The sequence below is a fragment of the Gekko japonicus genome, unplaced genomic scaffold (genome assembly GCF_001447785.1).
Source record: "Gekko japonicus isolate JY-2015 unplaced genomic scaffold, Gekko_japonicus_V1.1 scaffold1357, whole genome shotgun sequence".
Lineage (NCBI taxonomy): Eukaryota > Metazoa > Chordata > Lepidosauria > Squamata > Gekkonidae > Gekko > Gekko japonicus.
In genome coordinates this window covers 219,933-236,298 of record NW_015162522.1, presented here as the reverse complement: position 1 = coordinate 236,298, position 16,366 = coordinate 219,933, and the positions used below count along the sequence as shown (strand labels likewise).

The 16,366-nt window shown below is 43.4% G+C and overlaps 1 protein-coding gene across 6 annotated transcripts in view; it reads left to right on the top strand.

Annotated features, from left to right (window-relative positions):
- Positions 1-16,366, top strand: part of DMD (dystrophin) — a 284,775-nt gene that overhangs the window by 251,951 nt on the left and 16,458 nt on the right. For all 6 annotated transcript variants that reach the window (XM_015406249.1, XM_015406246.1, XM_015406251.1 and 3 more), the window contains 3 exons: positions 5,619-5,777; positions 12,564-12,807; positions 13,126-13,249. In XM_015406249.1, the coding sequence (XP_015261735.1) occupies positions 5,619-5,777; positions 12,564-12,807; positions 13,126-13,249 (527 nt within the window). The remainder of the gene's footprint in view (positions 1-5,618; positions 5,778-12,563; positions 12,808-13,125; positions 13,250-16,366) is intronic.

The following is a 16,366-nucleotide window of genomic DNA, read 5'->3' as shown; positions in this document are numbered from 1 at the left end:
AATGACCCTTCCTGTCCTTTTGCATTGTGCTTGTAAGAAAAGGACACAAAAATGCCACTATTACAATCATCTTCAGAAATTACAGATTAAATATTCATTTAAGATATTTATATTCCACTGTTCCAGGGGGCTCAAGGAGGTTTACAGATCCATATTAGCACCGTAAAAATGAAAAAAAAAAATAGAACTACACAAAAAATCAGCTGCATTCGAGACCAAATATGTTAAAAGAATAGCAGTACTTTGGTTTGGATTTTTTTTTTTAGTTAATATCCAATGTCTGTTGACACACATTAGCAACCATATGAACTGTGATACAACTTGGGTGTTACTTTGGCAGTGAAACTTTTTTACAGTGCAGGTCAGCTTTTCTGACATAGACATAGGCTGTGAATCTAAAATCTGATCTAAAATCTAAGTCAAGGTAAAGGTTTCCCTTGCTCGAAAGCTAGTTGAATCCGACTCTAGGGGGTGGTGTTCATCTCTGTTTCTGAGCCGAGCATTGTCCGAAGACGTTTCCATGGTCATGTGGCCGGCATGACTAAACGCCGAGGCACACGGAATGCTGTTAACTTCCCACCAAAGTGGTACCTGTTTATCTACTTGCAGTTTCTTGCTTTCGAACTGCTAAGTTAGCAGGAGCTGGGGCCAGAGATTAGGTCCATCACATCTTCTAATTTTTCTCGAGAAGCAGCATTTCAAAAATATAAAGTAGAAGTGGGGGACCAAAAGGACTTGTGGAAAGATTTGCCTCCTGCCCTATTATCTCTATCCCTTCCCTGAAAGCCCCCAGAGCCACTTCCCTTTTCCTGCTTCTTTCTCTCTTCCCACCCAACAGCCAGTTTATCTTTATCTGCCCTCCTTGTTTTCTGCTTTCCCTCCCCACCACAGCCTCTGCCTGGGAAAACAGTGACTCAGTTGTGTGGTGCCAACCGCTGGGCCAGGCCCACTTGCATGGTAAGGGAACCTGCAAGGACTTGCAGGGGGGCACCTCACTTTTCCCTGTATACCCCTCTGCACTGTTTCCTCTTTCCCATCTCATGGCAACCCCCAATCCTCTCCCCTTTCCCTTCCTCATTCTCTCCTTTTCAGCCATGCACCAACCTATCTTTTATCTGCTTTCCATCTTCAGCTGTATTTATCATTTACTTAATTTGTACCCTGTCTTTCTCCTCAGTGGGGATCAAAGCCTCTTACATCATCTCTGTGAGGTAGGTTAGGTTGAGAGTATGTGGCTGGCACAGCATCATCCAGTGAACTTCCATGGTAGACTGGTGATTTGAATCTGGGTCACCCAGACCCTAATCTGAAGTTCTAACAACTACACAACACGGGCTTTCATAATATGGCTGCTGTTGAACAACAGCAAGCAGCCAGGCCTATGTGAGTTATGCAAGTTGGGTGGTATCAAGCCACTGAATGGTTGCTGCCAAGCCTAACACCAGTGAGTCCTGCTTCAAAGATCAAAACAAACCCAAAAAGGGCCCCTTTCCCTGACTTTTGCTGGCAGAAATCAAAAATGTTCAGTTTGCGTAGCAACTGCCACTGAGGGCTTCTGTTTTGTTTTTTAAAGCTACAGGCATTCCTTTTATTATTTGGGGTTTTTTTAAACCCCCAAAGGATTTTTCCAGATTTTTCTTCAAACCTGGGATGTTTTTCAGATTTGTATAAAGATCTGCATTGTCCATTCATATCCAATCACTGGATTTAAGTATCCTCAGATCTGGCCAGTTTTGCTCTTAGAATAGATTATGATGATTTATGATGATGATGACGACGATAACAGCTATTTAATTTTCAGTGCAATTTATACATCGAAAAGAAATTGAAAATAAGCACCTACACATTTTGAGGAAACTAATTGCTTTTTGCCACAAGCAGCCAATTCATTCAAAATCCATGCAATACCTTTTATTAGGACCAATGAAAATGACACAAAAAAGTTAGTCCTAGTAAAAGGTATTATCTGGTCTGTGTTTTTGTTTTGGATTTTGCTTTTGGATCAGCACGTCTGAAAATAACTTTTGTCTATTCATGACATGTTGCACAGGCAAACACTCCTGGAGCTGAATTAAAATCCCTGCTAACAAAGAACAGACAGATTGTGAAACCATGTTTCACATACAACAAGAAACCATGGCTTAGTGTAACGATTAGTTTGTGAAACCAGAATTTGGATCACAGGCAATCATTCAAATTTTGATTTCAATTGGCAGATGCTAGTTTTATTGCATTTGCTCTTTCTCCACCTCCCCTGCAAAGACCTATAGCATGGGTAGGAAAGTTAAGGTTTTCCTAGGACTGCCCATTATGGCAGCCATTTTCCCTGCTCCTGTCCCAGCATAACATTACCCCCCAGTAAACTTGTTATATTGTTGTAACGTTATAACAATCTGTGTATTGTTTAAAAAAGAAGTCTCTAGCCCTTTTTGTTGCAGAGCTATGCCTTTCGCCGTATATGTGTACATTCATTTTGTTAAAAAGGTGGAATGGGGGTGGCATGATGGGGCAAGGAACCTGCAGGGAAATTTGCCACATGGAACTGGCTGCATTGTTTTGGGAAGCCACCCAAGTCTGTCTGTGTGTGGAAGACAGCCTGGCAAGTCAGGGAGCAAGCCAGGATTAAACTGGGTTCACACTAATGCGTCAGGTGAAACCACAATTAATATCTACAGGCACTGACTTGTACCACATGTTGAATTTTGAAAGCAATGTATACATTTGAATTTTCCAGAGGTAGTTAGTAATTCCTTAGGCAATCGTATGACTAGGTTCCTGGCTGATTAATGTAAGTTGCTGTACACTTAGCCTCTCCAACTCCTCCCTTCCCTTCTCCTTATGTTTTGCTGTTTGAAATATTCCTGTAGATGTGAGAGCTCAGTGGCCAGTTGTGTAAGTTACGAGAGAGATGTGTCTGTTTTCTGTTTCAACAATTTCAGTCTTTATTAGTATACTGTTTTAAAATAGCCAATGTAAAATTTCCAGACACTTTTAAACAAAAGGTGTGCAACTTTTTAGTATTATGTGCAGTGCTGCATTAACACAATTAATGCAAATGGTGGGAGAGAGAAAAAGTATTATTGCCTTTAATCCAAGACAGTTTATTAATTATGCTTTATCCTTCATCATAAAGTTGTGCTGGGAAACACAGTGTGATAGGTTCTAGTATAGGTGTTAGAAACCTATTACTGCTTTTCCAATCTTCATTTCAAGATACAGGAGTGCTCAAAGTCCCTGTTTATGTCTAAAAACATGAAGAAACATGCTTTTAATGACAATATGTCCAAACACAAAACCCATGAAAAGTGACTCACTTTGCAATTTTTTCTGTTTAGTGCTCTTTATATCAAAGATACCCTGACATGGATAGCCCAGGCTAGCCTGATCTTGTCAGATCTTGGAAGCTAAGCAGCATCAACCCTGGTCAGTATTTGGATGGGAGACCGCAAAGGAAGTCCAGGGTTGCTACACAGAGGCAGGCAATGGCAAACCACCTCTGAATGTCTCTTGCCTTGAAAAACCTACAGTGTTGCCATATGTCAGCTGCAACTTGATGGCCAAAATAACAAACCAAGTATAAACTTGTACTCTGTGTGTGTATTGTATCAATATATCGAATTCTCACAATGGCCTCATCAGTGGATACTTAAATCTAGAGACTGGAACCGTGAACAGGCAAGACACATCTTTTACAAACCTGAGAAAAGGCTCAGGTTTGGAGAAATCTTTAAAATTATACATTGGGGTGTCAGCAACCCCCCCCCCCCAATAATAGAAGCACTGCCTGCTCTGTACCATAAAGATTGCATTGTAGGGGTTGGTAGGAAACGACAACTATTTTACCAGTCATCAAATCTTGGTTTCTCTCAGTAAAATGCAGGGGGAGGAGGCAGGGGCCCTTTCCAGGGCTGTTATGACCTCCCAGTCTACCTCTCCTCTCCTCCCTGCTGCCCTAGAGGAATGACTCACTGGAACCAGGACTAGGAACAACTACCAGGCAACTTCCTATCATGCAGTCTGCGTAATTCACCCAGGCACAGTAGTGGCTACAGCTTGATGCCACGTGATTCAGCTGAGCCCAGCAGCAGCCTTTTAACCAACTTGCATGACTTGGGTGGGCCCAGTAGTGGCCACCGCAAAACTAACCCGAGGAACTTGCTACCACACGATTTTTGCAGCTTGGCCAGACTCTTCTGAGGGAGAGGGTGCTGGGGGAGGGAAGAAGCTGAGAGCCAGTGTTGTGTATTGGTCAGACTAGGGTCTGGGAGATCCAGGTTCAAAAAACCCAGTCTCCCATTGATGCTTGCTGTGTGAATTGGGGTGAGTTACTCTCTCTGCCTGACCTACCTTACAGGGTTGTTGTGATGATAAAAAAGAGATGAATAATGTAAGCTGCTTTGGGTTCCCATTAGGGAGTAATGTGGGGCATAAATGAAGTAAATAATAAAAAAGATGAAGAATTACGTGGCAGATAATTAACAGTTGGTTGGTGAGTGGGAAGGAAGCAGGGAAAGGGTAGAGCATATGGAAGCTGCCAGGAGGAAAGAAAGAGGAAATAGTGTGGGAAAGGGGATACAGGGGGAGATGAGGTGCCCCTTACAAGTCTGTGCGGATTCCACACTTGTATTTATACCAGTCTAACATGTTTGTGGACACAGTAGAGCTTTATGAATTCCATGATACATTTTTATATTTTGGTTGTACAATAGTCATCTATTAGAGTCAGATATTTGACAAAAATGCAACAAGAAAATTTTTTAGCATGATAGTGACTAGCTGAGTTTCTGCCTATTTAACATTTAGTAAATATGTAGAAGCCATGTCAACTGAGCATGTCCTCTTGTATCAGGCATGACTTGAGAAATGGTTCAGTAATACAGTAAGTTCAGTGAAGTGAGTTAGTCAGCAGAGCAATGAGGCAGCTAAAGATGGACAATAGGAAGAAGATATCTAGATGATACTCTATCCAGAAGGGAAAAGATGGCAGTGTTGAAATGAAGATGGAGAGGATGTTGATTAAAGGCATTGAAAGGGTGAGAATAAACATACCTGTACAGATGATCGCATCTTATTACATTATATTCTGCTTGGAACAACAGACTACTTTGCTGATGAAACTCTTTTCTTCTGCAGTCACTCCATTAGTTAAGGCTCCAGAACATTTTTATCAGCAGGTACTAAAACAGTATGGTGTGTTGCTTAGAGTGTTGAACATGGATCTGGCAGAAGCTTGCTAAGTGACCTTGGCCCCGTCACACACTCTTAGCCTCACCTACCCCTTGTTTTGAGGATAGAAGAGAACAATTGTAGCTCCTCTGGGTAACCATTAGGGAGAAAGGAATGGTATAAATGAACTAAATAATTAAATCAGTGGCTTATTAATGAAGAAAATGAACTGTCCACTCATAAGTCAAACTGCTTATAATCAAGTTCCAGCCAAGCCACAGCTAGGAATTATGCTGTTCCCAGCATCTCAGGGTAGTTTGGGGGAGGCATATATTATCTCATTTGTTCTGTGTCTTCCTTTTCATCTCAGTGAAAAAAGGCAAATTATCAATGAAGAAAATAAATAAAGGAAAAACTTGGTATTTCTTTTCCCTACCCTCCTTTTTTCTTAGAGATGATGAGCATTTATTAATCCAGCACTACTGCCAAAGCTTGAACCAGGAATCCCCACTCAGTCAGCCTAGAAGCCCTGCACAGATTCTGATTTCTTTGGAAAGTGAAGAAAGAGGTGAGCTAGAGAGAATCCTAGCAGACCTGGAGGAAGAAAACAGGTGGGTTTTACTTTGATGCTACTTCCATGCATTCCATGTGACAGGAACCCTTAGGAGTTGAGGTCTCCCTCTTAAGGGGACCAAATTAACACAATGTATTAAACATACACAAGGTAATAATTCAAGGAGCAAAAGAGTTGGAATATTTGTTGCCTTACAGTTTCACATACACAGGGTTTTTTATTTATGAAAGTAAAGAACTGCTAACTGATGTATAGTGTTGCACCATGTTATCTTCTTGCTTTGCTAGAAATTTAAATGCTTATAAATTAAGCAAGAGTTAAGAATTGAATTAGAATTAAGAACTTTAAAAAAAAACAGGGATGAGCTTGTATGCAATACACTCACTGTATCCTGCCTTTAAACTAACTGCTGTGCAAAACCACTCTGTCACTTGTAACTTATTTTTGGCTTAATCAGTAATTTTGTCATTTCTGTTCTTTCTATCTGCAACCCTGTGCTCAAACACATCTATCTTCCTTAGCTATAGAAAGGTATAGGAAGAGAATTCGATAGTGTGCTGCATGCATAAGTAAATCTTTACCTTTCATAAAGGAATAAATGAAGCCCAGATACTCATGAACTATACCTGTTTCTCATTCATTATAGTTGTCTGTTTTGGTTTATTTTCTTACTACTTGATGTTTCTTCAGCCCTTGCAACATCAAACAGCTTCTTCATATTTCTTAATATTTATGGGTGAAGCTTGACTTTTTTGTATATTTCAGGCCAGATGTATTTGCCTGAGAGTCAGTGCAGTGTTTGTAGGGAACAGTGATGGTCTAGGACTCTGGGCAACCTGGGTTCAAATACTCACTCCTACTATGGAAGTTTGCTGGGTGATGCTAGGTTCATCATAAGCTCTCAGCCTGACCTAACTCACAGGGTTGTTGTGAAAGAATGGAGGAGAGGAGAACGATGTTCTAAAGCTGCTTTGAGTCCCAGCTTGGGAGAAAAGCAGGATATAAATAAATAAATGTGTAAATAATACGTATGCCTGCTTGGTTTCAGAAGATTTGCATGGCAGCAGTCAAGACTTTGCTTATCACCCTCCTTGTCCTCCTCTCTTTCTCCAAGCATTCTATTACTACCCAAACATAAAAGAAGGAACTGGGATGTCCATTTGCACCAGAATTGTGTATCAGCAATCTTTTTTTTTTTTAATTAGCAGTATGACAGAATTCCTGTGAGTGCAACAGTGACACAAACTATGCCTCTGTAGCCATAGCAGGACTGTTGCTTAAATATGTTGAACAGAGGAATCCAAAATGCCATATAGCCGAGCTATTTAATAAAAATCAAAGCAAAATGAAACAGTTGCTTCTCAGGTTTGAAATACAGTTCATTGGCTCATGACGTTCCTTTTCTCAGACTGATTCTGCCACATATAAATATCCATATACATGTAAGATTATAGTATGTTCACAAGTGCTTGGAAAACCAGTGCTCTATTGTAACACTGCTTTACCACCAGGCAAAAGGGGCACATTTATTCTTCAGAATAAGAATAGGAATTGCCAGTGCACAGCCTCGGGATGATCTTGTAATAAACTCACTGTATCTTGCCTTTAAATTGCACTGCTGTGTGGAATCACTCTGTTATACCTGATGTGCAAAGTTTAAAATATTGTATTCACACCCTAGAGCAATAGTTCCCCAATTTCATCCTAGCCTTCAGTCGCTATTGTAACATGATGAATAAAAGTTAATGATGAAATTACTGCCAGGAGCTGCACAATTGCTGCCTTCTGCACCATCATTGCCATCATTTAATGAAATAGAGTAATTTAAAGAATGATACTTGGTAGGAGCGGCTTTCATATAAACTGCCTCCCAGAATGCTATATAAATAATAATAAACAGCAGCGTGCGTAATGAAGGGGAACAATCTGTGGAGAAATGGCCTGTTTAGATGAGATTTGAAATACAGTGAAGAACTGAGATACTGAGGCAGAGAAATACAGGAAAGCTCTGAGATTTTAGATCACAGTGCAGTATATTGAAAATGCCCAATGTAAGCTAGAATTGTTTTAAAAGTCTGGGCTCCGTGTAAATCAATTTACAAAAAAAAGTCAGAGAATATGAATGCCATAAAATAGCTTAAAATACAAATTATCTCTATAAATCAAGCTTTCAGAATGTGTGAATCACCATATATATATGATTAAGGGAGTGTTGACTCTCAAAAGCTTATACTCTGGAAATCTTGTTGGTCTTTAAGGTGCTACGGGACTCAAATGAAGGGCCGCACCAATTGGAGCAAAGAGACAAAAAAAAAATATGATGCGGTGGAAAGGAAATTATTATTAATAACCCCTGTGTGTCTCACATTAAGCTTCCTTGAGGGGTTCTGTGGAATATAAAAGCAACAATGCCTGTAACTAAACCAGTTTCTGCCCCCCCCCCCCAAAAAAAGGGCATGATAAACGTCTTGTTTCCATTAGCTATCTGGGACTGTGAAAAATGAAGAGTCAAGCTGTTATACAGATATCAGATACTGCTACCACGTGGACATCTTGGAAATCTGAATGTGTTTGTGGATTTGTTCAGCCACATTGTTGTCAAGGACTCACAGAGCAATTAAATATGTAGAAGGAAGATACTTGCAAGGAAACATAAACAGAACTTTGGCTTGTATTGTGTCTCCTACCACTGGCTAATAGACATCCTTCTTAATGTTACTCATGAATGAATTTTGAGAAGATGCTACCGGGATTTATCCCACAATGCTTTTTGTGGTCCTGGGGCTCTGGGGCAACTGGTGAGGCAACTATGTGGCTGGCATCTCCCCCAGGCCACATGGCCAGCCTGGGGGGCAGGGTCTACAGCAAGGACTGCCAGGACCCTATGTGGGTACACATCCTCAGGTGGGACTGGGAGGGGGCGCCCCTCCCCTATATAGCCAAGAGCCGCATCCTCCCAGCCCTCCTGGGAGGAAGGGGGAATGGGAAATTCTGGTGCCTCCCCCACATTCTTGGATTTATCTTCTTTATTTGACTTATATCCCGCCCTCCCTGCAAAGCAGTCTCAGGGCGGCTTACAAAACTGTATAAAACACTAAAACAAGAAGATTAATAAAATCACAACAGTGCAATCCTAAATATAATGTTATAAAGTGCTAGTACAACTAATATAACAATGGCCGACGTTTGCAGCAGTCACAGTATACAGTCAGCATAGTCTAGGTTGTGTCAGGCTGTTGGTGGTATAGGGTTGCCAAGTCTGGCAAACTCACCAGCGGGGGAGGCTTCTCTTACTCCGGGAGCCGGCTCCAGATGCGCGCGTGCACCGCCAGCACGTCGACAGAAGTGACATGCAACGTCACTCACGTTGGGAGTGTGGCCCAGATCGTCGGGGGGAAACCACCGACACAGCCTTGGGGGGCAGAGTTCCTTCCCGGGGCCCGATTCCGCCACGGCGGAAATTGGGCCTTCAAAGCGGGGGTTTCCCCGCCCCCCACCCACACTTGGCAGCCCTATGGTGGTATAATAATATTGATATTGATGTTACTATTGATGTTGATGTTGAGGCCAGGGCCTCACTCTAAGTAGTGTGGATCCCTAATCGAAGGCCTGGTGGAAGAACTCTGTCTTGCAGGCCCTTCAGAACTGTAAAAGGTCCTGCAGGGCCCTGATGTCCTCTGGGAGCTTATTCTACCAGTGTGGAGCTGCCACAGAGAAGGCTGTGGCCCTCATCACAGCCAGCCTGGCTTCCTTGGGGCCTGGAAGGGCCAGATCAGAGTGCTCTCTGGGGAGCATATGGGGAAAGGCTCCTGACCATATAGGGCTTCTTCTTCTTCTTCGGGTCACTAATTTATCAGCCTCCACAGGTCACCACAAGTCTGTGTGGATCGTTGGTCATGGCATCATCTTTTTGGCTGGGAGGTACATTGTGTTGTCCAGATGTGGAAAAGCCTTGACAGCTGGCTAAACATCACTTGGTTGGGATAGCAAGGAATGCATTGTCCTGCATTATGTAGCATAGCAGGGACTGCCTGACACTTTGGTGATACAATTGGGGGTAAATGATCTCCCAGAACTGAAAGGTGCTGTCAACACACTCCATCACAAAAACTCTCCACGCCTGGCTGCCTACTACCTGCCTAATCTGGTCCGCACTCCTTGAATGCCACAAGTGGCCAGGAGGAAAATTTGCAAGGCAGCAGTGCAGGTGGTGCTATTATTGAGAGGGTGCATCGTTGGCCACCCAGATATAACTTTTTGGCTATGTACCCTATACAGTTTGGATGTGGTGCACCTGCCAGAGTGGGGCATGGATATTTGGCTCCATGGCATTGGGGACAGGTTGCTTTCTAACTTACAGGCTTAGGCACATTGGTGGAAGTTGGGGGAGGGTACTTTGCACATGGGACAGATCCTTTTGGTTAGGGAGGTAGTGCCTGCCTGCCCACATCCCGTGGTTCTGGGACTCCCTTAAGGGTTCTTGGGGTAGAGCTAACTTCAGTGGCAGGCCCAGCTCGGCTTTCACCACCAGGTGGCAAGAGGACCATGCAGTGGCCGGAACCCCTGTGGCTCCCCGGGGGGGGGGGCTTGTAACTTCTTGGTAACACCCCAGCAGGCAGGGTGGTGATGCAGGGTTATCAGGTGGTAGACAGGTTGCCTGATTCAGGATCCATCCCTGTGCTGCGCCAATACTCCTATGGTGTAATGTAATCAATAAAGCTGTGGCCATTTTATTCTCCAAAGTCAAGGTTTTTTCCCTGTTCCCTCCTCATGTCCCTGGGACCCACAACTGTACATTGTTCAGAGCTCTAAGTCCAATCCAAGTGTTCTTTAAAGAACATTAGTCCAGCCTTACTCAAGAAAAAAAGTTTTTTTCTTCACAATAAGTCATGAGGTGTGGTGGTCTGGAAGTGTATAAGCTTTTAAAAAATACAATGACATCTGTTCGTCTGAAAATGAAATCACCTAGCCAAGTTGTTTTATACAGAAGATTACAGAATACTGCTGGTTCCTGTTCACTCGCTCATTTTGAGAGGATTATACTTTTATCTCTTTCTTTTGCTCACCCTTCCGCATCTGTAGCTTTTAAGAAATGATCTTTTTTCTGAGCCTAATTCTGACTGACATAAGCAATGCTATAGAAGCCGCACCATGACTATGTTTCCTCTTTCCTCACACTGGCTTATGATTGCTCTCCAGAACTTGATGAAATATACTGAAAGTATTTCTTTCTCTACGGATTTTTGACAGTCATATTCAAAAGTTCATTGTTTAGGTACAAACTTCTTTTCCTTAGCTAGTCCTTGGATGAAAGCATTTATTATTGGTTAAATTAATCAATCATGTCTTCCATTACTTACAAAATATAAAAAGATAAACTTTTGGTATTCAGGGAAAAAAGGATACAAAGGCAAGAATAAGAGTTGAATTGTTTTGCCAGAGATCTTCTGTCCTTCACTTTCTTGATTGTAACAAACACTGCAAATGTCACATAGGCACAAATTAGACCATGCCCTTTTTAGTTGTTTAACTTGTATAATTTATCTGGGTTGCTGAACTCTGGTTTTGTTGGTTGCCTTGTTACAGAATTTTTATTCTCTGAGGGCAGAGCTCCAGCATCCACCATGTGCTCAGAGTTCTGAAGAGAATATAGACTGCCCACCTCATGTCTTCTTTCCTGTTACTTTTTTTACCAATGACCTTTCACATCAGCCACCGCTCAGTGCAGGTCAGCCTCTGTTGGAATTGTACACACACACACACACCAACCATTTGAATACATTGCACAACTAGGGAGGGGTGGCTGTTAAAATGGAATAAGCTGCATTGGAAATCAGTGGTTTTCTGGAAATTCACAAAATACACTATTGTGCCGCAATATTATTGTCTTATTCTACTATAAAAGAAACAATGTTATGTACACAAGCGACCAGCCACTCTCATAAGGGTACTCTGTTTTTCTCATTTGCACTGCTGAGCCAGTTACGTCATTTTCAGGCAACTATTGACATATCCAAACTCTGTATATAAAAGAAAGCTGGTCAGCCACATGGGGACCAATGGATTTTGGATCTTAAACTCAAAATACGTGATCCAGATCTGTTTATAGTACTTAAAAATACTGTGTTTTTTAATGTTATGTTTTCTGGGTTAATGAAATTAATTCTGGGTTTTTTATGGCTATGTTTCCTGGGTTTGTTAATGTTTGCAGAGTGCTTTACAGTGCAATCCTATTTGCAGTTACTCTAACCTAAGCACCTTCACAGTCTCTGACTGAAGTCCCTCTGCATAGGATTTCACTAATGTGTATGTAAAGCCTTATATAATTCTTAAATATTGCTTGTAATGTAGGGCTGTGGGCTCTGTAATAAAACAGACATGCTTGTACTCCAGAGCACTGATTGAGCAACAGACAAACTTAACAGTTTTTGCTTGGGTTATTATCTGTATATTTCATCAGACTGAAACCAAAACTCAGACGCCTGTTTGTGAACTGTGAAGGATTTCTGGAATGCATAGGTTTGGATCATACAGCCCTTGTTTGCCATTGATTTTGGTGGAAGCGAAGGAATGTGCCTTTTAAATTGGAAATGTGAGGTTAGCATTTAGTAGCAATTTAATGTAATAATTTTTCAAGTCCAGTCTCTCTAAACCAGGAAATCTCTTTCAGTTCAAGAATTATGTTATCAGTTATGGTAGCCTGAACCCTCAAATTTAATAGATATAGCTATGGTATCAGGTGATTGTGGGGTCCAGTCAGCCTCAAAATGGAACAATTCTTTGATAAAGCTGTTATTACATTGATTCTATCCTGTCTCGATAGAAACCTGCAGGCAGAATATGACCGACTGAAGCAGCAGCACGATCACAAAGGACTGTCTCCACTGCCATCCCCACCTGAGATGATGCCCATTTCCCCCCAGAGTCCCCGAGATGCTGAACTCATTGCAGAAGCTAAGCTGCTTCGTCAGCACAAAGGCCGCCTAGAAGCCAGAATGCAGATCCTAGAGGATCACAACAAACAGCTGGAATCGCAGTTGCACAGGTTGAGGCAGCTGCTGGAACAGGTGAGTTTCGAACTTTTTCCATCTGAGCTACTGAAAAGAGTGTTGTCCTACTCAGGATTTCACATTAACTAAAGCACATGCAGAACAGTAGCCAGCTTCTGACCATATTACCATTTGTGGCTTAAGTCTGAAATTGACTTTAGTTAATACAGTATGACTGTATACATTTCAGTCTCTTTGTTAACTTTCTTTGATTCACACTGAATCAAATACGATTCAGTATTCTTATACTGAAAATATCCTAGTATAAACAGTGTGATGCAGTCATTATTTTCTTCATCTGTAGGATAACGATCGTATTTTCTTCTAATATTTCAGCCTCAAGTAGATTCCAAGGTGAATGGTACAGCTCAGTCTTCTCCTCCTACCTCATTACGGAGGTCAGATAGTAATCAGCCAAGGCTTCTCCGTGTAGTTGGCAGTCAAACGTCAGAATCCATGGGTAAGATCAAGAAACTCAGTCTTTTGAGACCGTGATTGTTTGCAATTTTCATTCAAATATCCTATTTATCAGTAATGTTTTGAGCAGTAGCAAAGTTGGATCCATTCCAAAAAAACAGAGAGGTTTTGTATAAGACTAGTTGTATAAACATCACATTTTTGAAGAGAAGAAGAAGAAGAGATTAGATTTATACTACCCGAAGGAGTCTCAGAACGGCTTACAATCTCCTTTCCCTTCTCCTCCCCACAACAGACACCCTGTGAGGTAGGTGGGGCTGAGAGAGCTCTATCAAGAACTGCCCTTGAGAGAACAGTTCTGAAAGAACTTAAGACTGACCCAAGGTCACACCAGCAGCTGCATGTGAAAGAGTGGGGAATCAAACCTGGTTCTCCCAGATTAGAGTCTGTGCTCCCAACCACTTCACCAAACTGGTTTTTGTGTGCTCATACTTTAATATCAGTAGACATATGCAAATATTATAAAAGCTGTATAGACTATAGTGATCTCCAACCCCCACTTGGAGGTTAGCAACCCTAGTTCCTATGGAGGAAATGGCTGCCTTGGGGGGTGGACTCTATGGCATTATCCTTTTGAGGTCCCTCCCCTCCTCAAACCCCACCTTCCCTAGGCTCCACCCCCCAAATCTCCAGGTATTTCCTACCTGGAGTTGGTAAACATATCTCCTTCCCACCCAATAGCCAACTTACATTATCTCCCCCTCTGTCTTAATCTCTCCCTCCCTACCCCCTGGCAGCCTCTACCTAGGAAAATTGCAGCCCAGTTGTGTAGTGCTGGCCATCGGGCTGGGCCTACTTGTATGATAGGGAACCTTCAAGGACTTGTGATGTTGCACCTCACTTTCCCCTGTATCCGCTTCCCTGCACTACTTCCTCTTTCCCACCCCTTGGAAACCCCCATATCCTCCCCCCTTTCTCATTCTCTTCTCAGCCATTCACCAACTCACCTTTTATCTGCTTCCCCTCTTCAGCTCTATTTATTATTTATTTACTTCATTTATACCCCACCTTTATCTGCAGCTTACATTACGTGGGCCAAAGCAGCTTATGTTGTGATACCAAAAGACTTCCAGGTTGGCAACCCTAGAAGGAAGCAGGAAAAGGGTAGATACTATGGGGCTCTCAGGAAAGGGGAAGAGGAAATAGTGGGGGAAGGGGAAGTGATATGTCTCCCAAAAGTCCTTGCAGGTTCCCACTTGTATATTCTAATAGCCAAGTGCGGGTTATTCTGCAGATATCTAAATCCATGGAGCGGACCCACACAGATAACAGATAGCTGTGTGCAAACTCAGGGGAACCTCCAGTTTTGCAGAAAAATCTGAAAACATAAAAATTAATTAATTGTTAATTCTCCCCAAACCAGTAGTATTGTCTGCTTTTGTGCAGCTCCTTCACCTGCCATTCAGCTGAGATAGCAAAGCTGCAAGCAGTTGGGGGAGGAGTAGCCACTGTCATTGAGGTGGCAAAGAGGCCGGGTGAGCTGCTGAGGCCAGGAGGTTCAGTGAAGTGCTGTTCTGTCCACGGTGGTGAAGTTGCCAAAGTCCAAGCCACTGCCATTGATGTGGCAAAGCTGGCGGGGGCAGGCGAGTCACTGCCACTGCAGTAGTAAAGAGACTCGGTGACCAGGCAAGCAGGCAGGGAGCCACCAAAGAGGCTGGGTGAGCAGCTGGCAGAGCAATTGAGGCAGCAGAGGTGGTGGAGGCAGGCAAGCCTGGAGTGAAAAGGCCAGGTGAGTTGCCAAGCAACACTCTAAACGGGCCAGGGGAGCAGCCAGAGTAATGGGTTAGGGGAGGCAGAAAGAGAGAAATTGGATGATGTGGTGAGAGGCAGAACGCGAAAGAGTGATGGGGTAGGGACAGAAAGAGAGAAAGGGCGATGTAATGGGGCAGAAGCAGAGGAGTGACAGTACACATGGGGAGAAGGAGAGGGACAGAAAGTAAGAGAGGGGGGACGGGAGAAGGATGGAGCCATTGAGAGAAATGGGAGGAGAGGGAAGGAATCAAAGGTGGGGGATAGGTAGCCCCTCCTGTAAGTTTCTTGCATGTTTCTACTTGTATATTCTAATAAAGTCATTCAATTCTGAGGATAATCTGGAGACTGGACCTGTGAATGGATGAGACAGATCTTTGTACAGATGTGGAAAACACCCCATCTTTGCAGGAAAAAAATCTGAAATCTTAAAGTACATTGGAGGGTTAAAAAAACTCCAAAAGGATAAAAGGAGTGTCTGTAGTTTTAAGAAAGAGATTACCTCAATGGCTGTTGGTAGGCAGCCACAACAGGCTCTGTTTCTGTCAGTAAAAGGCAGCAACCACCAGGTGACTTGCTTCCACCAAACTTGCATGACTTACCTAGGTCTGGCTGCTTGCCACAGTTCAACAGCAGCCTTCACATGAACACCAGCGTGGTGTTAGTGGTTGGAGTTTCAGGCTAGAACCTCTCATTTCCATTCTTCTGTGGTAAATCATGAGGTGACCTTGGGCCAATTCCACATTCTCAGCTTAATCTACCTCACGTTTACCTGCAAGTGGCTGTTGAGAGCATCTGGATGCTTCCCACCCCCAACTGGACCAGCCAGCCCTCTCACTGAAGTGCTGATCCCAACTCAACCAAGCCCCATATGCAAGGCAGGAGAAGTGGTGCCCAGCCAGCCTAAAGCAAGGCAGGGGAGACAGAACCTGGCTGGCCGGATCCTGTGTGAGAGCAAGATGGGGAGGGGACAATGCCTGGCTCAGCCGGCTCAAGGCGAGGCAGACCCTGGCACCTGGCCAACCCCCATGCAAGGTGAGTCAGACACTGGCACTCAGCCAAGCCCTACTCGAGGCGATAACAGAAGGTGTCACCCAGCTCAACTGAGTCCCGCAAGAGACTAGGCAGCATTGGCCAAGCCCCATGCAAGGCAGAGGGTGCCACCCAGCCCAGCCAAGCCCCCAGTGAGGCAGAGGTTGGGACCCAATCCAGCCGAGCCCAAGGCAAAGCAGAGGGTGGTGCCCAGCCAAGTTTTGTACAAGGCAAGGCAGAAGGTGGCACCTGGCCAAGCCCCACACAAGGTAGGGCAGAGGCTGGCACCCAGCCAACCCCTGTACGAGGCAGAGGATGG